The sequence below is a fragment of the Acomys russatus genome, chromosome 24 (assembly GCF_903995435.1).
Source record: "Acomys russatus chromosome 24, mAcoRus1.1, whole genome shotgun sequence".
Taxonomy (NCBI): Eukaryota; Metazoa; Chordata; class Mammalia; order Rodentia; family Muridae; genus Acomys; species Acomys russatus.
The window spans coordinates 50882426-50909882 of NC_067160.1; the positions used below are offsets into that span (position 1 = coordinate 50882426).

Sequence of the window (27457 nt, forward strand, 5' to 3'; positions counted from 1 at the left end):
CTCCTTTTTAAGGAGATTATAATAGCCTTAAACCGCCCCAATTTTCCTTCTCTTCTTTTTCAGCCTCGCCTCTCTCTCTCACCCCCACCCCCTCCAGGGGGGGGACAGGCAAGGCTTGTTCAAGGCCAAGCACCAGGCCTTAAGTAACCCCCGCGCTACGCAAAGTGCGTAGGGCCCAGCTCTGACCGGCTCCACCGCCGCCAGCCAGCTGCGTAATGGCTTCCTGAATCTGCCTCTTCCGCTGGGGTGTGCGGAGATCCGCCCACTTCCCTTCTTCCCGCCCCTCGGCTCATCCCCGGGAGGCCCCGCCCTTTAGGTAGGTTTGGAGTGGCTCAAATACCTCGCGGATCACTGGCTCTCCAGGCCTGCCATTCCTCTCAAAGGCCACACCTCTATACTAGAACTGGCCTGGTCATTGGTCTAACGGGGTGCCTGTCGCTTCAGGACGTCCGCCCACATGGCTTTTATTCCTTTCCATTGGAAAGTCAGACTGTCGTTCAGTTGTTGGTATCGCAACTGTTACGCTGTTGAACTCAGCTGTTTTATTGGTAGTTTAGGGGACTACTAGAACTTAGCCTCCGGATTTTGATTCGTGTTTTCGGTCTTGAGGCGTCAGCCCGTTAAAATTTCATTTTATACAATGGTGCTGTGTGTCTTCTAACTCCAGTCCACGGTTGCCTTTCATACAAATCTCATTTCCACGGATAGCTACGAACCCTCCGTAACGCAATCGCTCCTCCCAGCCTCAGCATGCCACAGTCTAAATAGCACTTCTGAATGGGCACTGGACAGAGGGCCTCTAGCTTGCCTAATACTCAGCTTCAGCCAATCTCCGCCTCCCTCGGTTTGAATCGACTCTCAGCCTGCGAGGTGGCCCCGTCCCCTCATTGATCCCTGAGCCGGCGTCCCGGCCTGTGATTGGACGGCAGTGCGCCAGTGGGCGCGGTCAGCGCCTCCGCGCGCCGCGGGGCGGGGCTCCCGGAAGCGGCCCCTCCCTCCTCCACTCTGCCGGCGTCTAGGAGCCCGCGCTTGGTGTCCGTGGAAAGCCGGCGTGCTTCTGCGCTTCGGTCGCCCGCCTGCCGCCTTCAGCCCCCGCGCCCGGAGCCCCCGCCTCGCGCCCGATGGTGAGCAGTGTGTTGTGCCGCTGCGTGGCCTCCCCGCCGCCGGACGCCACCGCCACCGCCTCGTCGTCCGCCTCCTCACCCGCTTCTGTAGGGGACCCGTGCGGTGGCGCCGTGTGTGGCGGCCCGGACCACCGGCTGCGTCTGTGGAGCCTCTTCCAAACACTCGACGTCAACCGCGACGGCGGCCTGTGTGTCAACGACCTGGCAGTGGGGCTGCGGCGCTTGGGACTGCACCGCACGGAGGGCGAGCTCCGGGTAAGCTCGCGTGCGTCGTCCGCGCGGGTGGGGGAGGATCCTGGAGGAGCGACCCGGGCCGCGGGGACAGGTCAGGACCACGGGACTTCTCTGTCGGTCAGCCCTCTGGAGTCTGACAGGTTTGGGTGGACGCTGCTGGAGCTGAGCAGGACCCCTGGTGTTGGGGTATAGTGTCCCTCGACTGACAGATGGAAAGGGAATTCACGCCGTGTTGAGCGTGGGGCTCCTCTAGTGGGTGTTCGGGCCGTGGGAAAAGCTCGTCGTGGCTACAGGTGGGCACCCTTGGGTCTCTTTGATGGGCAGAAAGTCCCTTCTTACTCCTACTTTACTCAGGGTAGAAGGACAAATTTTAAGAATGCCTTCCGGACCTCAAGGCCAAGTTGGTGCCACCCCCCCCAACACTCAGGGTCCTATCCATCCATTCTCACCGGCACCCCATTTCTTTTATTTTCCCCCACTCGTTTCCATGCCACCGGGGCCCCTAATCTGGTTGCTCACAGAAACATGTGGGTGTTGGGGAAGAAAAAAATGGGAACTGAGGTTCTAGGCAGATCTGTGTGGATGTGGGTGATGAGGACTGAACAGTTCTTTCTCATGGCTTAGGCCGCGCCCCCCACCCCCCACCTCCTACCCCGTGCTGTTCAAGAACACTGCGTCACGATCCCTTTACGGTGTTGGAGTCCGGGATACGTTAAAGAATTTGAAGAAAGATTCTTTTTTCGTTTGTTTGTTTTGTTTTGTTTTTCAAGATAGGGTGTTCAATAGGGTTTCTTTGTGTGGCCCCTGGCTGCCCTGTTCTGTAGACTAGGCTGGCCTCAACGTCAGAGGTCTGCCTGCCTCTGCCTCCCGAGTGCGTTGTGTGGCACCACTGTCCAGCTGGGAAATTTTTTCAAAAAGTGAAAGTGAGATCCGTCTAAGGATACAGTTGGCTGGAGTGGGGTGTGTGGGGCCAAGACACAGAGACCGGGTTGGGGGAAATGTCTATGTCTGGGCCTGAGAGAAACAGCAGTGCTGTTCTCCCGGCATAAGAAGCCCAGAGCAGAGGCTTATTCTTCCCTTTCTGTCCCATGGCTGGTCTTTCAGTTTGATGGTAGCTGCGGCTACCTTTACCAAGTATTTCATTACTGTATGCCTAGCCTGGCATACTATCTGGGATGGTTCTAATGAGCAGTTTGCCTAGCAACCAGGTTGTTCCCAGAGTCAGTGTTGGTTCATGTGTATGTACAGTAAGTAAGAATCTCACAGACAAGCAGGAAGAAAACCGGGTACAGCTGCAGTGGATTATGCCAGTTTGTTACTTAGGTGGCCGCAACTCTGATATCACGTCCAAGATAATCTTGGATCAGCATCCAAGGTATTTAACCTACTTAGGGTCAGCGTAGGAAGGCCAAGGATGGCTCTGTAAAGCAGAATCCTTGGGGTAACCTCAAGAGATTTAAAGATATGGCTTCTCTGTGTAATTAGGTTGGCCTTGAACTCACAGTTCTCTTAGCCTAAAACCAAACCAAACCAAACGAACAGAAAAGTTAATTTTAGGCAGGCGATGGTGGCACGTGCTTTTAATCCCAGCATTTAGGAGGCACAGGCAGGCCTTGAGTTCAACATGGGGAGTGTCAGTACAGCCAAGCCCTACACAGAGAAACTCTATCTAGAAAAACTACCTACCTACCTACCTAACTAAATGAAAGAAAAAGTTAGTTTTATACACAATAGTATTATAAACTGGATATTTCCCCATATATACCCAATGAGTAAATCATTTTTCTTTCTGTTTTGTTCTGTTTTTTTTGAGATAGGGTCTCACTATATAGTTCTGGCTGTTCTGGAAATTACTGTAGACCCGGCTGGCCTCAAACTCACAGGGGTCTGCCTGCCTCTGCCTCCCCGGTGCTGGGATTGAAGGTGTGCGCCACTGCGTCCAGCATAAATCGTTTTTTGAAGCCAGGATAGCTAAATTGGGGGGGCTCAGTGCAGCTTGGGGGTTCAGGTGAACCTTCCTGCTCTTAAGAATCTATATAGCTGTCTGTGGTGCCAGGCATGTGAAGGACAACTGACGTTCGAGTGTATCCCATGTTTATGCCAAGCTTTGTGACTCTACAGGAGTCACAATGTCCTGGCAATTCGTAGCACATCTGATATTGACCCTAATCCTTTCTTTGGCAGTGATTTTTGACTAGAGGCGACTAAGGAGAGAGTGACCATTCTCCAGGGCTAAGAGAAAACCTGTTTGTTTGCTTGGTTTGAGACATTTTCTTGCTCTGATAGTTTAGGCCCAGAACTCACGCTGTAGCCCTGGCTGGCTTCACACTCACAGCTGTCCTCCTACCTCAGTGTCCTTCTGCCTGTCCCAACCCCATGCTGGGATTATTGTTATGAAAAAAAGAGCCTTTGGTTAACCTAAAGGAGCTTAGCTCTGTCTGGTTACTTGGGTTCCAAAGCATTTGACCTAAGTTCTGTGACATGAAACTTTTTTTGGTTTTGGTTTTGGAGACAAGGGTTCTCTGTGTAGCCTTGGCTGTCCTGGACTCCCTTTATAGACCAGGCTGGGCTTGAACTTAGAGATCCACTTGCCTCTGCCTCCTGAGTGCTGGGATTAAATGCGTGCACCACCGCGCCCACTTCGAAGTTGTTTTTATTTTTTTAAAGCAGACTGAATATAGATATATTAAGAAGTCAGAACTCCCAAGAGTGGGAAGGGCTCCAAGAGAGGAATATCCTAAAAGGATTTTTAAAAACTTTGTTTGAGGCATGGATTTACTATTAACTCTTGAGATTTTCTAGCTTTATTTTTTTTAAAAAAAATAATTTAGCATACTAAGTAATGTGTGTCATTATGGCCCTTTCATGTATACCTCATTAACACTTTGTTCTTACTCATCTCTCTTCCCCTCTTCTTCCAGCGTTTGAACAACTTAAATTGTTATGTGGCTTTGAGAAAGATTAGAAATGATTTACTTTATTAGTTTTATTGATTTGGGGGAAACATTTTAACATTAGAAAGAAAAATGCTTCTTTCTGTAAATAACTACGCCACAGCAAGACACCCTACCTCACACACACACACACACACACACACACACAAAACACCACCACCACCACTTCCTGTTGAATTCATTACTATTAGCCGCCTAAAGAAAAAGGCAGCACTGTTGTTTTTACAGAACTGGTAAGAGCCAAAGGCCTTGGGTGCCTGCTGTGGGATAAGCCTTGAGAAACATGGTACAGTTGGAAGCTGCTTCCTGTGGCCCTTGGGAAACTGGTCTGAGGTGGAGGTTTTCACAGGAATCAGCTGTGAGCTCTGAGCAGAAGATGCTGTGAACTGGGGTCATGTGATTCCGCAAAGCCTCTTGCCAGCTTATAACAGCTTGAAACGTTAAGATATTTTCTTTAAAAATAAACCAGCGAGTTTTGCTTTCTGCCTTTGTTCTAGAAGAGACTGAGACAGAAGCATTACTTAAAATGGAAATGGGCAGAGGAATCCATGGCAGTCAGCCAGGGAAATTTTCTTTGTAAGGGGCATTTGAAGAGGAAGCCTGTCTTGGGACAAAAGGAAAGGAAGGGTTTATTAAAGAAAGAGTAAAAGATGACGCCACCGGTAGTGACTTTAAAATGAGACTCAGCCTGGGCTAATTATAGCATTGACTATTTTGGGCATTTTCATGTGACCAAACAAAATTTATGTTTTAAAACACAGGTTAGGACTTGGCAGCCAAGTAGAGAGAGAAAGCCGTTTGTGCTGTCTGTAAGCGGTTGTACTTCTCTCTAGTTAAGGCTTGTGGGCTCTCACAGGGGCAAAGGCGTCATGCAGGAGAACATTCTAGATGCTGGGCTAAGTTCGCTTATCTAGAGACTTTTGTGCACAATTGGAGTCCTATGAAAGCAAACATGGCAGTGACACGGTTTACGTCATTTTACAGGGGAAGAAAAAGCCATTCAAAAGGATGAGGCCCTTAATGGTGGCATATGCCTGCGGTTTCCGCTTGGGCTTAGGAGAGTGACTGGGGTAGGAAGATCACTTGAGTCCAAGAGTTCAACCCCAGCTTGTCAAATACTGCAAGACATCTTTAATGATGTGGGATCCAGGCCTTTGGGGTGAATTTGAGAAAGATGGAATGTTCTCTGTCCTCCCCTCTACTTGCTATAGTGCTGGGGAGGTTAAACCCAGGGTCTAGTGCATTGTAAACAAGTGATGTGTCACTGAGTCACATCTCCAGCCCATTCACAGCCACACATGTTGCTTCCAAAGTTCAGCCTTTAAGGTTATCCCAAGGGTCCCCTGTTAAGAGATAAGAGTCCACCCTGCCCAGTCTCTTTCCTTGACCTGAGCAATCTACACATGAGGCAGGCTCTGTTGACCGGAAGTCATCAAATGAAAGACTGTTATGTTGAGCTAGCATTGGGTAGCCAGACAGCATCCCGAAACTTCCTACCTTTTTCTGGTTGGCTCAAAGCAGGCAGATTTTGATAAGACAGTCTTGTCTATGTAAGTAAGAGCTTATCTTTGAGACAGGAGCTCAGTTAGCCCAGGCTAGGCTTGAATGTTCTATGTTGCTGAGACTAATTTGAGAAATTCTGATCCTTCTACCTCTGTCTCTTGAGTGCTGGGGTCACAGGTGGCCGTGTCCTGGGCTTTGTGCGTGTTAGGTGAGTGCTCTACCAATTGAGGTACACCCCTAGTCTTCCCCCAGCCCTCCTTAAGGTGGAGTCAGGGTCTCTTCTAGCCCTGACTGTCTTGGAACTTGTGTCTAGTCTCCTGCCTCAGCCTCAGAGTGAGCTCTATGCCAGCTAAGGAAGAGCCTTTGTCTTGGAAAGAGGCTAGACATAACTGGGAATAATGTAATCGCTCATTAGGAGAAGATTAGACTGACTCTATTTATTAAAGTGACTGTGCTATATTGTCGCCAAATTCATTATTGGCTCAAATTTATGATCATGGGACCAATGTGAAAAGTGGGCATAGTGGCACTGGGGAGGCAAGTGGGAAAGGGTTGAGAATTCAAGGAGAGCCTGAAGTGCAGAGTAAGCCCTTGCCTTCAAAATACTCCCCAAAGGCGGGCGGGGGTGGAGGGTGGCACACACCTTTAATCCCAGTACTTGGGAGGCAGAGGCAGGAGGATCTCTGTGAGTTCGAGGCCAGCCTGGTCTACAGAGAGAGAGAGTGTGTGTTGCAGGACAGCCAGAGCTGTTACACAGAGAAACCCTGTCTTGGGAAAACAAAAAAAACCAAAAAAACAAAAACAAGCCGGGCGTGGTGGCGCACGCCTTTAATCCCAGCACTCGGGAGGCAGAGGCAGGCGGATCACTGTGAGTTCGAGGCCAACCTGGTCTACAAAGTGAGTCCAGGACGGCCAAGGCTACACACAGAGAAACCCTGTCTCGAAAAACCAAAAAAAAAAAAAAAAAAGAATCCTCCCTGTCTGAAGTGCAGCTTCGCAGATGCACTACTTTGATGTCTAGAGAGTCGCTAATTGCTGAACTCCCCCAGACACCACATGGGAGTGAAGCAAACAGATCCTCTGTCGGGATTCCTGTATAGTCCAGCTAAATACAGCTGTGGGCTAAGACCAGTGGACAAAACTGGATTAAAGCCGATTTCATCTACTACTTTTACATTTCCTATTAGAAATTGCCTCCATGAGATCCAGCTGTAAGGTGTTTTGTTTCTCTCTCTCTCTCTCTCTCTCTCTCTCTCTCTCTCTCTTTTTTTTCAAGACAAGGTTTCTCTGTGTAGTCTTGGCTGTTCTAGACTTGGTTTTTGGTCCAGGCTGGCCTCGAACTCACAGCGATCCACCTGCATCTGCCTCCCAAGTGCTGGGATTAAAGGTGTGTGCCACCACACCCGGCTGCTTCTTTTTTTCTTTCAAGACACTGAAGCCCTGGCTTTGCTGGAACTCACTATGTAGACCAGGCTGGCATTGAACTCAAAGAGATCTTCTATCTGCTTCCCGAGTTCTGGGATTAAAGGCTTAGAACAGGACTTAAAAGAGTCACTGGCCACCAAAGTCATGCATTTGCCATCCAGCTTTCCACCTTAAGTAAGATCCTCCCTGTGGCATCCTTCAAGGGTGGTCATTCAACCTGTAACCTGGATTCTGCTAGCTCTTTGCCATCTGAGACCTATAGTCTTGTATCTACTACTCATGTGCTGACAAATGCCCCAGGCACACAAGAGTCATGTAGAGCCCTTTAGCAATCCAGAAACCAATATCCTTATAGGAAAATGTCAAAACGAGCTAGGTGGTGGCCGTGCACATCTTTAATCCCAGCGTTTGGGGAGGCAGAGGCATTGCGTCCAGCTTGTGTACTCCACTCTGTGAGTACAAGGCTGGCTTGGTTACAGAGCAAGTTCCAGGATAGCCAGAGCTACACAGAGAAACCCTGTTTCGGGGAAAGAAAAGGGAAAAAAAAAAAAAAGAACTGGAGCAGAGACCACAGAGGCTTAGGGGCCTTCTTCCTCTGGCTTGCTTACCTACTTTTTTTCTGCAGCCCAGGCCCACCTGCCTAGAGATGGCCCTGCCCACGCTAGGCTGGTCCCTCCCTGTCTGTATAAATTAGCAATTAGGAAACTCCTGCCCCCTTGGGCCAATCAAACACAGTTCCTCAGTTGAGGTTCCCTCTTCCCAGATGACTCTGGTTTGTGCCAAAAACTCCTGTATTCCAAACAGCATCCAGACTTATCATTGTCCCATTCCATTCTGGGCACCAGGAAGCTTGCAAGAGTCATGCTGTGACACCTGTGGCTTTCATGATAAGATCAAAGAAATGTCCCGCTGTATCCCAGCAGGTCTCAAGTTCTTGAACTCCACCTTTGTTCCTGTCCTGCCTGAAGTGTCCTGCTTCATGGAAGTTTTAGTTCTGTGTGCCATGGTGGAAAGAGCTGGAGCTTGGCAACAGCTGTTAAATCCTGACTCTCACCATGTCTTTGGGTAAATCAGGTACCCTCTCAACCTCTGTTCTGGAACTTGCTCTGTAAACCAGACTGGCCTCAAACTCAGAGATGCACCTGCCTCTGCCTCCCTGAGTGCTGGGATTACAGGTATGCACCACTGTGTCCAGCTGCCTCCAGTTTTTTACGTTAAAAATTCCCCCCCCCCCAGATTTATTTTTCTTTGTATGAGTGTTTGCTTGCATGCATGCATGTATGTATGTATGTATGTGTGTGTGTGTGTGTGTGTGTGCATCATGTGTCTGTCTGGTGCTTGTAGACGCCAGAAGAGGGTGTATCAGATTGGGTTCTAGTAAGCTGTCCCGACTGGCTTTGAGTTTACTTTGTAGCCTAGGCAGTCGTCCTCAGCCTTCCGAGTAGCAGGGACTGTAGGTGTGAGCCTCCATGCTGGGTCTGATATATACCAGGCAGCTCTCCTCTCCTTGATTGTTTGGAAACATAGTACCTCAAATTGGTTAACCGTGCCTCTGCTTCCAGTTTGCTTAGGTGAAGCGTGGAAGGTGTGGTCTGGGTAATAGTAGTAAGGGGGTGTGGCAGTGAAAACAGGCTCAGCCCTAAGCTAAAGCAGGTTGGAAGCAGGTGTGGGTTCTCAGGAATCTGGGCTTGTGAACATTAGGAAGAGTAAATGAAGAAATTCTGAAGGACTGGAATTACTGTTTATAACTGTGGGTGTTTAGTCCACTGATATTTCTTGGGACACAGACCCTCACCGTACTGATAGCCTTTTGCTATCTCAGTAGCTGTGAAGTCTTACCTCAGTTTCAGAGATGACATTGAAGTTGGAAAGGCAAGCTTCAGCACAGCTTAGTTACAAACTTTGAAGGTTTTACCAGCCAGCACTATTTTACATGTGTGGGCCTGAGGCCTAGAAACCGGGCCAACTGAGTCCAGAACCCACACTTCCGACTCTGCCCAATTTAGTTCAGCTCACAGTCTCCTTCCTCTTATGGGGAAGGGACTTGCTCTTAGAGTTTTTACAGTATTACACTAGGGAGGCAATGGCACATTCCAGTGACCTCAGCACTTAGGAGGAGGCGGGATTACAAGTTCAAGGCCACTATGTATGAAAAACCTTACAGTGCCCTTTTTCAGCACATCTGCGCATAGCCCAGTTGAGTATGTTGAGGCATGGCTCATGTTGAGAATGTCCCCAAGGGGTGAGTACTGCTCCTCTCTCTGTGCGGGACAGAAGAGACTTACCTGACAAGACACTGAAAAAGCAAGGCATTTTCCTAAAGATGCATTTTCCTTTTAAGTGAATAAGTCAGGCAGGCCTGCAGGATCTGCCTGCTGCCTTTGCCCTCTTGCCTGGGTTTCCAGGGAGCAGGAGGTGAGTCACGGCTCCTTCTCTATTGGAGCAGTGGAGAAGGAGAGGGCTGCTGTCCCTGTTCCCTCAACTCCCCGAGCTTTCTCCATTGTTCCATCCACCCCTTGTCTTAACTTTGTCTAGCTTCCCTCCACCCCCAGAGTTAGAATTCTTACTAAAACCCAAATCGTTGCCTGCTTGAGAAAATTCTGAGATAAATGAAATGCCAAAGGCAAAAACAGTAGAAGAGGTTACTTTTGGTTCTGTACCTTGCCGGAGATCGAACCTTGGGCCCTGTATATGCCAGGTGACTGTTCTTACACCAAGCCACACCCCAAGCCTGAGAGAGTAGTTTAAATCACCAGGAAGTGAGGAAATTGTGTCCTAACCTTTACACTTCAGTTGTATGACAAAGCTGAATCATCCTATTGGATAAAACTAGTGACAGTGGCCACCCAAACCAATCCTGTTGGCCCTCCTCCCATCTCTACATGCTCAAACACTGCTTTTGGTTTTGCTCAGTGTCATGCATATTTATTTGTAGGTAGATATTTAGATTTTTTTCAATGTATTTATTTAGTGTTTGTTTGTTTGTTTAAACACAGGGTTTCTCTGTAGTCCTGGCTATCCTGGAACTTACTCTGTAGACCAGACTGGCATCAAACTCAGATTTGCTTGTTTCTGCCTAGGGAATGCTGGGATAGAAGGCATGTGCCGCTACCACCACCTGGCTCCCCCTCACCCCCCAATGGTCTCACTGTAGCCCAAGCTGGCAGCCGGAACTCAGGATCCTCCTGTCTCGCCCCCACCAAGCATTGGGGTTATAGTTGTCCCCAGCCATCTGTGCCTAACGGCAGTGTTACCTTCAGGTGGACTTTGAAACCATAGGACGTTAGATCTGGAACACATCCAAGTGTGCAGTTCAGCCTCCACACTCTGCTAACTGAGGAGGTTCAGTGGATCGTTCAGAGTGCTACAGAGGTGTTGAAGGGAGACAGATCCCTATAGCTACCCATGGTAACTCACTGGGACACAGCTCAGTTTTTTTCCCATTTTTCTTTCCCATTATAGTTGTATTTTGTTTACTAGACTTTCTTTGTCTGTAACCTATAGAAAAAGGAAAAATCGGATCAGAGAAGTAAATAGTTCCATAATTAGATCTATTTTGTAATTGTTTCCAAGAGGTGGTCTAGTTCAAACAGTCATTCTCTCTCAGATTCTCCCAACTACCCTTATCAGCGCTGCTGTCTGTAAAAGGCGGTCTCAGGGTAGATTTCCCTTCCTGCTGTTTGCTTATATTTTTAAGACAGAATCTCAGTATTTACCCTGCCTGGCCTTGACTACACAGGTCTGCCTGCCTTTGTCTCCTCAGTGCTGTGCCAACATGCCTGGCTCTTCCTCTTGAGCCAGCAGTTCTGAACAGTGCCCAGCAAGTGGTCCTGGGAAATTAAGATGGTCGTGCTAGCGCTCATCCGTTTTGTTTGGCTCTACTGGGTTATCTCGGTTGGCTGGGAACTCCTGGGCTCAAATAACCATGTACCTCTGCTTTCCATGTGCTGGGGCTGCCGCTGGCACCACCTGATGGAGCTCGATCCCACGTTGCATCTTTAAGTCGGTTTTTGAGAAACCAAAAACATTTGGCAGCTCTGAGGCTCAAATCCCAGGGCCTTGTGCAGACTCGGCAAGCCCTGCCCCACTGCGCCTGTCGGGTTGCCTCTTGACGTAGCAGAAAGGAGAGAGGAAGCGTACAGAGTCCTCGAGGAGACTTAGAGTGTCGGAAGGGTGTACATGGGAAGGTTTCCTTCATTTTACTCAAGTGGGTTTTTACGTGCTGGCCTCAGTTTCTATCTACGTCCTCTTCAGAAACATGACACGTAATCTAAGGTGAATGAGAACTAGGATCTGGGTGGAAACGGACCACGGCGTGTTTCAATGCAGACAGCTTCGTTCTTATCCTAAGACTCAAGAGTCTTGTGCTTAAAATTGCGTCATTTTGTACACTTCTTTCTTTTAGAGACCAGAGAAAGACATCTTTGTTAAAAGGCATTCACCTTGAACGAGGGCCCTGCGTGGGGACTAGCTTTTCACCAGCAGGAAGGAGCCAGCCATTCAAGAGGCTGCTGTGCAGGCTTCTTGCTTTCTGCTCCAGTCAGGAGTTTCCAAGGTTACTTCCTAAGATGCAGTTAGGGGACTCCATCCTTTTCATCACTGCCATCTTTACCGCCCGAGCCGTGCCACGCGGACAAACACTGGCTCTTTCTCATTCTCCAGTTGAGGGCTGAGTCACTGGTGGGGGGGGTCCTGTCTGTTCCCCTTGCCTTACACCCCGAATCCCTGGCTTCCATAGGCAGCTTAGTGAGGCACAGATTGAATTAGCTGGTTGATTCATTTCAGCCTGTTGTGCCCCTGGAATAGTAAATCCCGACCACGTGGCCTTGAGCTCCTGTGGCTGTCTCCTCGCACGTTTTGTTGGCTTCAGAGTTCTTGTGTTGGCTCTCAGCGGCGCTAAGTCACTTTGGGGAGGGGCTGGATGATCATTCCACAGGGGTTGCAGATCAAATACCCTGCATTTCAGATGCTTACAGTATGATTCATATAGCAGTAGCAAATTACAGTTATGAAGTAGCAATAGGAAAAAAAAAACTTTATGTTTGGGGGGTCACCACAACATGAGGAACTGTATTAAAGGGTTACAGCAGTAGGAAGGTTGAGAGCCACTGACCCAGAGCTTCAGGTCTGACCCAGTTAGCTGGTTGTCAAGAGCCTTCCTCTGACCTCATTGGCATAACCAGTCCTCATTATGAAACCAGCCAGCCAAATCAACCTGGCTCTCTGTCAAATGAAGTCTGGCTTCCTTTTTTTTTCATTAAACGTGTTGATAGCCTTCCCTCTGGCAACACCTGTTCTGAGTGCTAGGCAGAGATGAAAATAATGAAAAAAGAGGAGTAGTGGGTAGACAAGACTTGGAGATCGGGCTGGAGAGATGGCTCAGTGGGTAAGAGCACTGCCTGCTCTTCCAGAGGTCCTGAGTTCAATTCCCAGCAACCACATGGTGGCTCACAACCATCTATAATGTGATCTGAAGCCCTCTTCTGCAGATAAAGCACTCATATACAACAAATAAATAAATATTAAAAAAAAAAAAAAAGACTTGGCGATCGAGGTGGGTGTCGTCAGCATGAGTGCAAACATGCCTGGTGGTGGTGGTGTGAGACTTCCACAGCCCTCCACAGTTGTAACGTGCAAGGGCATTCTACCCTGGGCAATTCCTTGGGTGATTTGGAATAAGCCATTTGCCTGCTTGCTTGTCCATTCCCTGAGAATCTTTTTCTCAGGCAGGCGTTCATCCATTCAGTCTATTTCCTGGGTCCGTGAGAAGTGGGTTCCTCCTGCAGAGAGCAGAGCGCACCCTCAGGCTAATGCGCTGCTGACGTGTAATGGGCTGCGGGCCTAAGACCGTGCACGTGCGGCCCTTCTCTGGAGTTGGCTGGGTCTCATACCCAAGAAGCTGAGTGAAGTAGAATTGGTTGTAGTAATTGACAGGGAACGCAGAAGAAACCAGTCATCTCCCCAGGACTCTGAGTTAGATGCCACGGCATAAGAAATGTGCCGCATTAACCACCAGGGAACCGAGATATGCAGCAAAGATGGAAGTGTTCAGCCAAATACTGGCGCAGCTCCGTGACCCTGGTCTGTGCATGTGAAGGGAGTGTGATGCGTAAGGTATGGCTTCCTCCCTGGCCTAACTTATTTTTTTCTTTCTTTGTGTTTAGTTTCTTCTTTTCTGACTTAGAGTGAAAGCTAAGGTCACTGATGAGAGGCCCATCTTTACTAACTGACTTTTTAACGTTGTTATTATTATTACTTTTGTGTTGATACAGGGTTTTGCCATGTTTATCAGACTGTCCTTGAATGTTTGATCTTCCTACTTCGGCCACTGAGTAGTTGAAACGACAGCTAAGTATTCCTGGCTCTGAATTTTACCTCACTGGACGCCAGAGGAATAATTTGGTATTCCTATAAACATTCTTCTGCGTTAGTCTGAAGTTAGCCTGAAGGTGTGGTTATTTGCCACAGATTGAGTCTGGGAGGGCTTACTCAGATGCAGTTGAACGGCTTGAGTGGTCTTCCTTAAAGCCTGTGTTGTGAGGGGTTCACTCTGGCTGGTAGATAAGGATCCATTTCTGTGAGCTTAATGGTGTTGTGACTCCTAGGGGACCCTCTGCAGCTCCGCAGCTGTCTCCTCTTCGGTACCCTGCCCTGAGAACTCAGACTGCTCCGGTAGCAGCCTCATCTCTTTAATGGTTGGGAGATTGCCCAGCTCTGTTCAAGCTCTTCCTCCTCGTGGGAGCCTGGAGACTGTAGGCAGGAAGCAATGGCAGTGTAGGGATTGCCTCATCTCGATTGCATTTCCCAGGAAGTGCTGTCCTTTGTGCCTGTTCAATGGCTTAAAAACACTGCTTCATATATTCTGAGTTCTTTCTTGTTCCAGGCAGGAAGGTAGGAATCAGCTCCCCGATGCTCCCTTCTGGCTGGGAGCCCTGGTGTCTGCAACTCAGCTCCACAATATGGAGAAAGCCGGGACCTCGAACACCACGCCCCTTCATTTCTTCAACCTTTTTGTACCGAAACAGGGTGCAGGGTTATGAAAGGATTAACTTGATAGGCTAAGGATGTGCCTATCAAGGTAGAGCACTTGCCTTGCATAAATAAGGCTCTAAATTCAATGCCCACCATCGAGTGTGTGTGTGTGTGTGTGTGTCTGTGTGTGTCTGTGTGTGTCTGTGTGTGTCTGTGTCTGTGTGTGTTGATGTGTTTACTTAGGGATCTAGGCTCTAGAGCAGTCCAAAATAATAAAATAGTTCTACTTCTGTCTCCATTTTGCACATAAGAATATTGAATCAAGGGTTGGAGAGACAGCTCAGCAGTTAGGAGCGCTGACTGATCTTCCAGAGGACACTGGTTCAAGTCCCAGCAACCACATGGCAGCTCACAACTGTCTGTAACTTCTGTTCCAGGGTATCTGACACCCTCACACAGCCATATACACACTCAAAACACCAATGTACATAAAATAAAAATAATTATTCTTTTAAAATGTTGAATCAGAGAAGAGTCTGGAGGCAAAGGCCTGTAAATCCAGCCTCTTGTGGAGGGGAGTTACAGCAAGAGGATCAATAGAATACATTCAAGGGCAGCCTGAGTACCTTAGGGACCCCGTCCAAAAATAGAAAAAAGGTTTGTTGGTTTATTTGTGTTGAAGTGCTTACACTGGACAGTGATGGTGCACGCCTTTAATTCCAGCACTTGGGCGGCAGAGGCAGGCAGATCTGTATGAATTAGAGGCCAGCCTGGTCTATAGAGTGAGTTCCAGGACAGCCAGGGTCAACAGAGAAACCCTATCTCAACCCCCCCTGCCTCCCCGCCCCAGAGTGCTTGTGCTATAACTAGGTGATAGAGCCATTGCTAGCACAGGCTCTAGATTCAGTCCTGGGATTAAAGGCAGAGGCAGGCAGATTGCTGTGAGTTCGAGGCCAGCCTGGTCTACAAAGTGAGTCTAGGATAGTTGAGGCTACACAGAGAAACCATATCTCAAAAAACAAAAACAAAAACAAACAAACAAAAAATCCGAAAACAAAACCAAATAAAAAAGATGCTTGCCACTAAACCTTACGACAGTTAACTCCGTGGGACCTGTGTGGTAGAAGTGTAGAAACAGTCGATAAATTTAAGGAAAACCAAACTCTTGTTAGGCAGCCTTCATTCACAATCCTAAATAAATCCTTACCCCAAGCCCTCTTTAATTTAGTGGTTCTTTGTTTGTTTGGTTTGGTTTTTCGAGACAGGGTTTCTCTGTGTAGCCTTGGCCATCCTGGACTCACTTTGTAGACCAGGCTGGCCTCGAACTCACAGCGATCCGCCTGCCTCTGCCTCCCAAGTGCTGGGATTAAAGGCATGCGCCACCACGCCTGGCTAATTTAATGGTTGTTTTCAGAGGTATTGTCCTATATAAAAACAGAAGTCACTGGGTTTTTTTTTTCCCCCATTGAACAAGTTTTATCTTCAGATCAATCCTATAATAGTGCACACACTGTAAGAGCTGCCTTGACTTTACAACACTTAATAAGCACTCTCTTACATGGCCGTACCATAATGTAGACCCCCATGCTCTTCAAAGAGTCAGCTGCGGGGCCAGCAAGGTGGCTCGGAGGCTACTGAGCCTGATGACCTGAGTTTGATTCCTCAGGATTCATATGGTGGAAGAAGAGAACCAACTCCTGCAAGCTGTCCTCTGACCTCCACATGTGTTACCTTGGCACATGCTTGCCCGCACACATACATATACTTTATACATCTAATTGTAATATACAAAACAAATAAAATATGGAAAACATTTAGCTGGGTGTGATGACGCACACCTTTAGTCCCCGCACTTAGGAGGCAGAGGCAGGTGGGTCTCTGATTTGACGCCAGCCTAGTCTACAGAGAGAGATCAAGGCTAACCAGGGTGTCATAGTAAGACTGTATCTCAAAAAACAACAAGAAAGGCTAGAGAGATGGCTCAGCAGTTAAAAGTATTGGCTGTTCTTGGAGAGGACCTGGATTCAATTCCCAGCACCCATATCGTGGGTCACAGCCATCTGTAACTCTAGTTTTAGGGGATCTGGTACCCTCTTCTAGCCTCTGTGGGTACCAGACATGTATGTGGTGCAGAGATACAATGCAGGCAAAATGCCAATCCATATTTTTTAAAAGCTTAAGACCTGTGCTGGTTAGTTTTTAATGTCATCTTGACACAGGCCAGAGGCATTTTGGAAGAGCGAACCTCAGTTGAGATTAAATTGAGAAAATGTCCCTGCATTGGGCCTGTAGTACATTCTCTTGATTGATGGGGCCTGCTTGCTGTGGGCAGTGCCACCTCTGGGCTGGTGGTTCTGGGTACTGTAAGAAAGCCAGCTGAGCAAGCCATGAGGAGCACCCCTCCATGGCCTCTGCACCAGCTCCTGCCTCCAGGTTCCTGCCTTGCTTGAGTTCCTGTCCTGGCTCTTAGATGATGAGCTGAAATAAAGCCTTTCCCGCCAGATGCTTTTGGTCAGGGTGTTTGACCACAGCAATAGAAATCCTAACCAAGACACCCTGTCTCAGAGTAAAAAGAGTGTAGCTCATTGGTAGGGATTTGTCTGGTGTTCATATGGCTTTGGGTTCAGTCCTCACCCAGTTTGGGGCACCAACAGACCCAGGCTACTCTCATCCTTGGTCAGAGGAGCTTCTTTTTATAGTAGGTAGCAGTGGGTCGAGAGATTTGGACCTGCTCAGATGCTGAGTGCCCATCCCGAACCAGGCAGCCATGTTAACCTCCTCCAACATCACCGGTGCCCAGGGAGGTAGAAAGACCGTGAGAGCTGGAGGATGGCATGCAGTGTTGTAGCATTTCTGCATATGCCAGCAGAGGATCATGAACTCACAGCAACCCAGGTTACCTGCTCAAGATCTACACGAGATCAAGCCAGCCAGAATGCTGCGCTGGATGGTCTCTGGGCCCACCTCAAGCTAAGGCAGTACTGCCGGTGGATGGCTGCTAGGAAGGGAGGGTCACTCTTTTTACGGAATTCTCCCACTCCAGTTGGATGACTCCAGACCTGTGTACTTATGGACAGCACTAACTGGAGTTAGTGGGGTTTTTTGTTTGGTTGTTTGGTTAGTTGGTTTGGTTTTGGTTTTGGTTTTGGTTTGAGACAGGATTTCTCTATGATAGCCTTGGCTGTCCTGGACTCGCTTTGTAGACCAGGCTGGCCTTGAACTCACAGAGATCCACCTGCCCGAGTGCTGGGATTAAAGGCGTGTACCACCACCACCCTGCGGTTTTTTGTTTTTGTTTTTTAAGGAAAAAGGATGGGCTGTGTTGAGAGGGACATGAGGGAAGTTGGGGGAAATGAGTAGATATTTCTTTGGGTACATTTATGGAATTCTCAACTAGAGGTGGCACACACCTTTTGGTTTTTGGTTTTTTTGCGGGGGGGTTGAGACAGGGTTTCTCTGTGTAAGAGTCCTGGCTATCCTGGACTCATTTTTGTAGACCAGGCTGGCCTCAAACTCACAGTGATCCTCCTGCCTCTGCCTCTGCCTCCTGAGGGGCACAGACCTTTAATCCCAGCACTTGAGAGGCAGAGGAGGTGGCTTTCTGTGAGTTCCAGGACAGCCAGGTCTACAGAGAGAGTTCCAGGACAACCAGGGCTACACAGAGAAACCCCGTCTCTGGAAAATAACAACAAAACAAACAAAAGACATTTGGAATTCTCAAAAATAAAGAAAAACTTACAAGCAAATTTTTAAAAATCACTGTATATAATGAAGATACGATGTGTATGGTGTTTATTTGTGGGTTTGGGTGTGAGTACTCACATATGCAAGTTTAACTACGGAACAAGCTAGGGCTGGAGCTTTTGGAAAGCTGGTCTCTGTAACTAGGTTTATTTTCTGGAGGTTGTAGCAGTGGGTGAGGCTGTAAGGTTCCCCAGTCTTTCCCAAGAGTTTAATGAGCGTTGTGGGAGGGCTTGCATCTTTTAATGTAATTTTATTTATTGACGTATATGTGTAGTGTGTACATATTTGTACGCACATATGTGCAGGTCAGAGAGCAACTTGATGGAGTAGGTTCAACCCTCATCCCCACTCCAAGCTGAGATCGCACTCAGATCAGTAGGCCTTGGCAAATTCCTTTTCCAGCTCACTCACCTCCTCACCCTTAGCCTTGTATATTTAAACTAGAATGATCATGAGCACTTTGATCACCTCTGTGAGGGATGACAATTGGTCATTGCGGTTGTCTGCTATTAAACTAAAAACTACAGATTACTCATGCTCATTTGCCCAGCAAAGTGGACAGCTGGGAGTCTGAGCCTGGTTTGAGGGGCTGAGGGAGGAAGCCTTCTCTGTCTAGAGACTTCTATCCATTGGCTTGCTTTCTGCTAGGCTTGTGTTGGAGAAAACTGAATAATGGGAGGAGGGTGTAACACTGGGTGATTTAGGAGGTGTAGCTAAGGACCCTGAATCTCGAGTGACATTCTGGAAGCTACCCTGGGGAGAACAGGAAGTTGCTTCCAAAGATGAACCTGCACTGATTCTGCAAGACATCCTGATCTGTACTTCCCAGCGGACTAGTTGGGCTGCAGGCAGGAAATACTCCGCCTGTGATTGGAGGGTTGGTGCTGGTCGGGTAATGAACCTGGTAGTGTCGGCAGAGGCGATTGGCCAGGCCCTGCTGCAGTGAGAATGCAGACTAGATGCTCTGTCCTGGGCTTACGGGCTGAGGGAGGACGGCTGAATGACTGGGAGCCCCAAGTTCTTTCCATCTCCAGGAGAGGTCTGTCTGGATTTCATTTTTGCTTTAAAAAAAATAAAAGGGGTTCAAAGAAAGAAAAAAGAGCCAGGTCTTTGATCCCCGCCACTTGCCGAAGAGAGTTTTGATTGAAGTAGCCCCGGCTGCTCTCCTTACTGCAGCAGCCAGGGAGGCTCCCTCAGTGAGCTACTTCTCGGGCTAGGCGAGCGAATTTGAAAAAGCAGGAACAGCCCCTGCACGCAGAGCTTCAGCCAGGGAGCTCCCCAGACAGCCGTGTAGCTAGAGACCTTTGGTTTTGTGGTCACATCCCTAAGAAGTGGACAGTCATCAGCAGTGGCGTTTGGAGCAAGCCGGCATGCTACAGATGCTGTGGCATTTTCTGTCTAGCTTCTTCCCTAGAGCTGGGTGCCAAGACGCCAGCGAGGGCATCGATCATGGAGTCAGAGGCACTCAGGCCCCTGCTCAGGGAGACCAGATGTCCACCTTTTTGGGGAAACAAAACGGAAGGGCTGAGGCTACAGAAAAGAGACCCACCATCTTGCTGGTGGTCGGACCTGCAGAGCAGTTTCCTAAGGTAACAGCACCTTCTAGAGGACCTTTTAGTTTTGGGACTGGGCTGGCATCATTTTCCCCAGAAGGAGGAGGGAGTGGCTGTGGGAGGGAGAACTTAGGGGAAAAAACAAACAAACAAACAAAAAACCAGTTTGGTATTGGAGAAATGTTGGCTGATGAGTAAGGCCACACATTTGGTCCAAAGTGTCTGTCTCCACTGTACAACTTTCTTATCCACTGTGACGGCCCCTGCTTGGTCGTTGAAGGCAAAGGCTTACTTCAGTAGATTAGTCTTAGCATTTGTCTGTCTCTCTGAAAATAAATGACAAACCAAAGTGTCTTTACTTACCTGAAGAGTGTGAGAAATCAGTTGAAAGAGAAGGTAGGTGCCTTGAAAGGGACAGATAGGATTGTTTGTTTGTTTGTTTGTTTGTTTTTGAGACAGGGTCTCACTATGTAGCCTTGGCTATCCTGGAACTCATTTTGTAAGCAAGGCTGGCCTCTGAGCTCATAGAGATCTGTCTGCCTCTGCCTGCTAAGTTCTAGGACTAAAAGCATGCACCACTCTGGCAGGCTGAAAGGGGACAGCATCTTGAAGGGCACAGTCCTCTTGCCTGGTGAGTTTACTTTGGTCCCAGAGAAAGTTCAGGATGGGGCTGGGTCCTGGGAGAGCTGGAGACACTGAAGAGTAGAGACTGGTGGCTCTTGAATTGACCACGGCCACCAGGGTCAGCCAAGGGTCAGGACCGTTTGTCCTTGCGTCCAGACCTCCCAGGAGCCGAGGTAAGCGACAGCGCTCCCCAGTTGAAGGTGTGGGAGAAGTAAAAGATCAGAAAGTTCAGTCATTTGCCCAGGGTTACTTAAGGAGAGGAAGGGCTGAGACTTGACCGCAGTCTTTCCAGAACCTTGCTTCCTTCCTTCAGGAAGCCGTTTAATGGGATTGGCCAAGCTCTCACTTACAACAACAGATTGGGCGGTCCGCAGCAGGCACAGCCTTATTCAACTCCCGGGTTTCGTTCTGGATACTTATTCCTCAGTCAGAAAGCAAAGAGACTCTACCAGTGGTTAGATGCCCCTACAATGTCACATTGACTCTCTGTAAGTGCTGGTCTACCCTGCGCCAGTAGACAGGGACTTGACGGTGACAAGTTCTGCAGTTGTTGAGCACTGACAATAAGGGAGGCCATAGGTTGGGAGGAGCTCCCTGTTGTCAGGGTCTCAGCAACTGTGGCCTGCCTCAGATACATGGTCTTAGTGTGTGTAAGAGGGGCCACTTTCTGCCTCTTGCTCAACTTTACACGGGACCGGAAACGGTAGTGTGCTCAGTTTTGTGAGGCACCCCCGCAAGCCCCGTTCATCTTCTGTCCTGAATTAGCAGGCTGCCCTTTACATTTCTAAAATTTAATTAACTGCTCTATTCGCTAGCTTTCTATGGACACCCTACTGCCGGGGTTGCCCCTGTTGCCTTGGGTGCGACTTTCTAGCCTGCCTGCAGAGAGCCACACTGTTCACTGGCTCTGTTTCCTGGAGGGAAAATGGGTTGGTAGGTTGCGTGGGAAGGGCAAGAGGGAGGTAGAACAGCCGGTGTGGTTCAAAACGAGAGCGCGAGCACCTCTGGGCTGCAAGTCGGTAATGGAGAATGGAAACCGTGAGCATTCGCACCACACACAGTGCACTCGAGATGGGGCGGCCTCTGCCGTCCTCAGCAGGGAGCCCAGCACGCTGTGGTTCTCAGGCTTCTCACTGTCCACTGCATTACCGTTTCTCACACGCACACACACGGCACGCACACACTCTCTCTCAGACACATATCTGAGAGCCGGGTTCCTGCAGGCTCTTGTTATAGGAGGTGCTCCAGTTTCTCCTTTATCTTTTGTCTCCCAGTTAATCCGAAGTTGGGAAAGAAAGCCATTTGTCTGAGGTGGGAGGCGCCCCTGCACGGTGGAGCTTAGCTCCTGAGGGGCCTGTCTTCTTGGAAGCCCAGGATTATGCTCATTGTGTGTGTAATTACCAAGTGTAGGCAGGTTTCATCGGAGGAAACCTGCTACACTGGGCTGTCATGGCAACCTGGTCATAAAATGACAGAGCAGCCAATGACACTTGAGCGCCTTGGGGGTGGGGCTTGCCAGGCTCCTTCCACATAATATTTCTGGCTTGGTCTGAGTCATTGCAGAGGGGCGGGGAGCTACTTTCCGAACCAGTGCTACACTCCTAGAGGCAGGGCAGCTGCCCGGTCTTAGTATATTCCAGCCCTTACAGGAAGTTCCTGTTGGGGGCTTAGGCACATGATAGGGTGACTGGGGTGACTGGATGAGGAAAGCTGATGGTGGGTCTGGCAGATCCGAATGGAAAAATACTCATGAAAGGAACTGGTCCTTTACCTATTAAATGAAATCTGAGGCCACTGAATTCTAAGGGTTCCTGTGCTGCCGCCATTGATTTTGTATATTAGTCATAGGAATGGGCATCAGAGGACAGGAAACGGATCTGGGTCACCAAACTAGAGTAAAGAAGGAGAGCAAGTAAGTCCCAAGGGTCATGAGCTGCCTAGAACTGTCAGGAGTGTGACCCCAAGGACGCTGCCACAGTTTCCTCACATGCGGCTCATATTTTCAGTGTGATGCTATGTTGATCACAGCAGGTCTCAGTGTTAGGCTAAGTGGCTGCTGTAACACAAACCTGGCCCTGGCCATTTAGCCTGAGTCCTGTCACCCATGGGCTTGGGACTTGGGCAAGTCATGTCATTCTCGAGGATGCTTCGCTCTAGGCAAAGATGACTGAGATGGCTGCAGTAGCCCCTAGTGGCCTGTAGGCTGAAGTCCCAGGACAGAGTAGTTGCCTCAGACACCAGGTACCTAGAGATGGACTCATTGGGGAGGAGTCCATTTCTGTGTTGAAGATGAAATTCTGGATTATAAGATGGTGTTTCATTAAACATTAGGCTTACCATGTGAAGACCTCTGCTTTCTTTATTTTCTTTAAGGGAATAAGGTTTGGGCACAGCAGCAAAGACTGCTTGTATAGCCCAGGCTGGCCTCCGGCTCTGTCTCCTGGGGATATAGATTCAAATGTGTGCCTGGTCTCAAGTGAACACAGTCTGAGCACTCAAACCACAGTGGCAAAAGAAAACAATGTCCCAAGGTTTCTCAAACTAATGGTAGTGGTTCATGTCTTTAACCCCAGCACACCGAAGACCAAGGTAGAAGGTTCTGAGTTCAAGGCCAGCCAGAGCTACCTAGAAAAACTGTCTCAAAATAAAAAACTACTTCTGTTGGACCTGTGGGTGTGCTGTGGCTCAGTTGCAGAGCCCTGGCCTAACATTCAAGGCCCTGGGTTCAGTCCCCATCACCACAGAAAATGAAGCAAAACTAATGTTGGATCAGAACTGATGTATCCTTGTGAAATAACACGTTGGTGATCATTTGCAGAGCATCTCAGAGGATGGTCCATGCCTCTCTGAAGCTATTGGTCTGTGGAGGATGGCCTTCAATATAGTCTAGGAAGTTCCTGTTTGTTTGTTTGTTTGTTTGTTTTTGAGACAGGGATTCTCTGTGTAGCCCTAGCTGTCTTGGAACTCACTCTATAGACCACACTGTCCTCCCATTCACAGAGATCCTCCTGCCTCTGTTCCTGAGGGTTAGGATTAAAAGTGCACCACCACCACTACCACCAGCTGGGAAATTTTTTTTTCCTTTTTCTTTTTTGGTTTTTCGAGACAGGGTTTCTCTGTGTAGCCTTGGCTGTCCTGGACTCACTTTGTAGACCAAGCTGGCCTCGAACTCATAGCGAACTGCCTGCCTCTGCCTCCCGAGTGCTGGGATAAAGGCATGTGCCACCATGCCCAGCTGGAAATTTCTTTTTAATTAATTTTTATTTTATATGTATGGGTGTTTGGCCTGCATGTATGTCCATGCACCATGTGCATGCCTGATGCTCTTGGAAGCCACAAGAGGGTATTAGAACTCCTGGAGCTAGAGTTACAGATGGCTGTGAGCCATGTGGTTACTGAGAATCAAGCCCAGGTCCTCTGGAAGAACAGCAAGTGCTGTTAACCTCTGAGCCATCTCTGTAGTCCACTTAAAGTTTTGTGAGCATTTGTGTGCTTCAAGGTTGGAGGGCAGCCGACGGGTATCTGCTCTCTTTCCACCATGGGTCCCAGGAATCAAGGGGTCAGTCTTTGTGACAAGCAGCTTTACCTGCTGAGCCATCTCACCAGCATTTACCCAGAAACTTCTGGCAAAGGCCCTTCTGTGAGTCAGGCAAGAGGTAAAGGCCAGGGCATGCAGGGTCTGAAGCTATAGCCTTCTGTCTTTAGGACCCCAGCATTAGACCTAAGGTGTGTCTTAATATAGTTCCAAAGCAGAACGTTCTGGATTTGGACATTTCTTTGGTGGCTGAATCTGCCTGGATAGAGCCTTCTCATCAGATCCAGGGCACTCCAAGTCTCAGGAAACACAAAATGCCCTCTTGTTTCTTAGATTCTGTTTCAGTGTCTGATTCTAGAATCCTCTTCACAGGATTATTCTGTGTAGATTAGGTTGGCTTTGAACTCACAGCTTCACAGAGACCCGTCTGCCTATCTCCTGAGAGCTGGGATTAAAGGCATGGTATCTTTAGGAGTTCTTTTTGTTTTGTTTTTCGAGACAGGGTTTCTCTGTGTAGCCTTGGCTGTCCTGTACTTGCTTTGTAGACCAGGCTGGCCTCGAACTCACAATGATCCACCTGCCTCTGCCTTCCAAGAGCTGGGATTAAAGGCATGTACCACCATGCCCGGCATTCTTTACAAGTTCTTAACAGAGCACTTTGGAGTTGAAAATCTTTTCGCTTTTGCTGATCCCCAGATGCTAACTATCCATTTTAATCCATCCCAGGAATGAGAAGGCTTAGTCTATATTAGGAAGGGATGAGGGATGCACTGTAGAAGGAATGGGGGTGGAACCGATCTGCCCTGTCATAGTGACGCCATCTGCCCCTCAGCAACTCATCTGTAGGGAAGAAAGGAATGGAAAGAGAATGCAGGCTGGCAGGTAAAGAATCCTCCTGGGTAAGGATGTATTGGGGGCTGGAGAGCAGCTCTACAGTTAAGAGCATGTGCTGCTTCTGCAGAGGATCTGAGTTCCCAGCACCCACCCAGGCTTCCCATAGCCACCTGTAAGTGTAGCTCCATGGAATTTGGTGCCTCTGGCCTCTCATGACATGTGCATGCACATGGCTTGTGTGCAGCATACACACACACACACACACACACACACACACACACACGGGTGGAGAGGGAGAAAGAGGGGGAGATAGTTAATATTGTAAAATAAAAAAATCTACCTCTTCCATCCCAGAGGTGGGTTCTATAGCTGGGCTGCAGATGGACATGGTAACAACAGGAGTGCCACAACCACATAGCAAAGATTTGCAGTGAGTGTAGGCGAGGAGTCCGGTTTAATTTCAATCTCCCCATCGTCTTGCCGGTGAGGAGGCCTTGTGCGAGTCATCTTATTCGTTTTTGAGATAGATAGATAGATAGATAGAGCTCAGGCTGGCTTTTAACTCTCAACAGTCCTGCTGCCCAGCCTTCTAAGTGCAAGGATTACAGGCCTGAGTCACCATGCCCAGCAACTGCTCAGATCTATGTCACTGTGAAACCAGTTTAAGGGAGAGAGAATTTATTTCGGCTCATATTTTCAGCCTATCATGATGGCCAGGAAGCAAAGAGAGAGGAGAGCAAGCCTACAGCAGCTGGCTTTCTGCTTCTGGAACCCCGTCCTGCTCTCAAGGAAATCCTCCCGCATAGTGGACACAACTAGAGGTGTGCTTTACTAATCTCTCGGGCACATCCCAATCAGTCCATCCAGTATGCCCAGAGCCTTCGATGTGGCATACACGTTCTACCCCTGAGTCTCAATCCCACCCGGTTGTTTTTGTAAGGATTCATTTATATATTATTATGCATACAATGCTCTGCATGTACACCTGCAGGCCAGAAGAGGGCGTCAGACCTCATTATAGATGGTTGTGAGCCACTATGTGGTTGCTGGGCATTGAACTTAGGACCTCTGGAAGAGCAGCCAGTGCTCTTAACCTGAGTCATTTCTCCAGTTCCCACCCCCACCCCATTTTTGAGACAAGGTCTTAATATGTAGCGTAGGTGGGGGTCTCAAACAGGAGATTCTCCCTCAGAATCCCAGAATGCCGGGATTAGAGTTGTGAGCCACTGTGCCTGGCTCGTTTGATCGTAGCTGGTTTTCAAAGGCTTTGGGGTGGCATGGCAGACTTCTGATCAGACCGAGGCTGTGATCAGACCTAAGCTTCCAGTGTTCTGAGTACGCATGGGCTTTGAGGACCGTGAGTCTCACCCGCAGGACCCCAATGATTGATGGAAGTGGTTCCCAGGCACTGCATGCTTGGGATTTTGTGAGGTCTGTGTTCCAGGACAGCTGGGGATGAGGCACTCACACTTCTCTTCCGCAGTAGCCTGGGTCAGTTTTCAACGGTCTCCAATTCCGGCTCTGTTTCCACCAGATTTTCAGTTGGGAAATGATTTACTAAGAAGAGAAATCTACTATATAGTGTGACGCAGTTGAAGACCTTGCGTGAAAGCACTCTGTTGGCTGTTTGTTTATTTGGAGGGGCTGACAGCCAGGAGTGAAGGTTCGTTTGACCATGGGACTGCAACCCTAGGCAGTGAGTGCCTGCTGCCTGGGCTCCAAGAGTTAACTGCACCAAGCAGTGACGTCATTCCTGATCTTTGCTCTTGAGCAACCCGATACTGCTAGCTGCTGGGACCTTGCTCATTGGCTGCTGGCTGCACTTAGAGTGGGCGGATTTTTTTCCCAATTAAGTAAAAGGGCAGGACTTAGCAGCCGGTGACAGCGGAGGCCGGGCTTTTCTCCTGCTAGTTTTCCTGAGAAGCCCGGCATTTCCCGCTCTTGACGTCTGCCAGCCCTTGCTCCCGGCGGCGGCTGAGCACCCGGTCTCCTCATCATGCTGTGCCTGTGCCTGTATGTGCCCATCATGGGAGAGGCCCAGACTGAGTTCCAGTACTTTGAGTCTAAGGGCCTTCCCGCGGAGTTGAAGTCCATCTTCAAACTCAGCGTCTTTATCCCGTCGCAGGAGTTCTTCACTTACCGCCAGTGGAAGCAGGTCTGTACGCCGCTGCGGTGAGGGGCAGAAGCGGCTGGCTTTCAGGGAAGAAACAAATGGTAGCTAGGCATGGCTTCTCTGCCTAGAGGAAAGAGTGCCTGAAATGTAGGTATTTCCCCAGCCCTCGGTGGCTGTAGCCAGCAGTTCTATGTCACTGTCTTGGGGGTGACTGGTTTTCGTGTAGTTTCCAAGAAAGGCTGGGCTTGTTTGTGGGAGCTGGCATCTCTGGATAGGAATGCTCTTCCTTGCCTGAGATGGAGCCTCCTGAAGTGCCCAGGGTGCCACAGAGGCCTAGGGCTGTCTCACTGCCAGGGAAGTTTCTGTGACCCAGGCAGAGACTAGAAGCCCGCTGGAGGAGAAGAGGGGCTAGGGTATGGGGCAGCATTCCCTCCTGCACGGTCAGGTGCTTAGCTGCCCCAGGGACAGGATGGCGGCAGTGAGCCCAGGCCCTGTATGAGGAGAGAGACTCAACCACGGCTTTGGGGGTTATGAGGGTTACTTTGATTCACTAAATTTCATGCCGCCCCTCCCCATGCTGGAATGTTATTTTGTGCATTGTAGAATGGAGACACAAATTAGGTCTCTATGTAGCCATGGCTGGCCTGGTACTTGCTCTGGTTCCCTAGCGTTGGAATTAAAGCCATGTGCTTTTCTTGGCATTTCTTCAGACATGGTCTTGGTGTGTAACCCAGAATGGCCTCAAACTCTCAGCAATCCTCCTGCCTCACTCTCTCTAATGCTGGGATTATAGGTGGGCACCATCAAACTCACAGCAAGTTCTTTGAGGCTGTTTTTAGATA

General features: G+C 48.9%; 1 protein-coding gene across 6 annotated transcripts in view; it reads left to right on the forward strand.

Annotated features, from left to right (window-relative positions):
• Nucleotides 1–1075: 1075 nt before the first annotated feature.
• Slc25a25 (solute carrier family 25 member 25) overlaps nucleotides 1076–27457 on the forward strand; it is a 34854-nt gene continuing 8472 nt past the window's right edge. The window contains exon 1 of one of the 6 annotated variants that reach the window (XM_051166900.1): nucleotides 1076–1379. In XM_051166900.1, the coding sequence (XP_051022857.1) occupies nucleotides 1122–1379 (258 nt within the window). In that variant the 5' untranslated portion in view covers nucleotides 1076–1121. Of the gene's footprint in view, nucleotides 1380–19174; nucleotides 19546–26294; nucleotides 26658–27457 lie in introns of those variants that run through there. The other 5 variants (XM_051166901.1, XM_051166902.1, XM_051166904.1 and 2 more) reach the window with 5 other exon arrangements.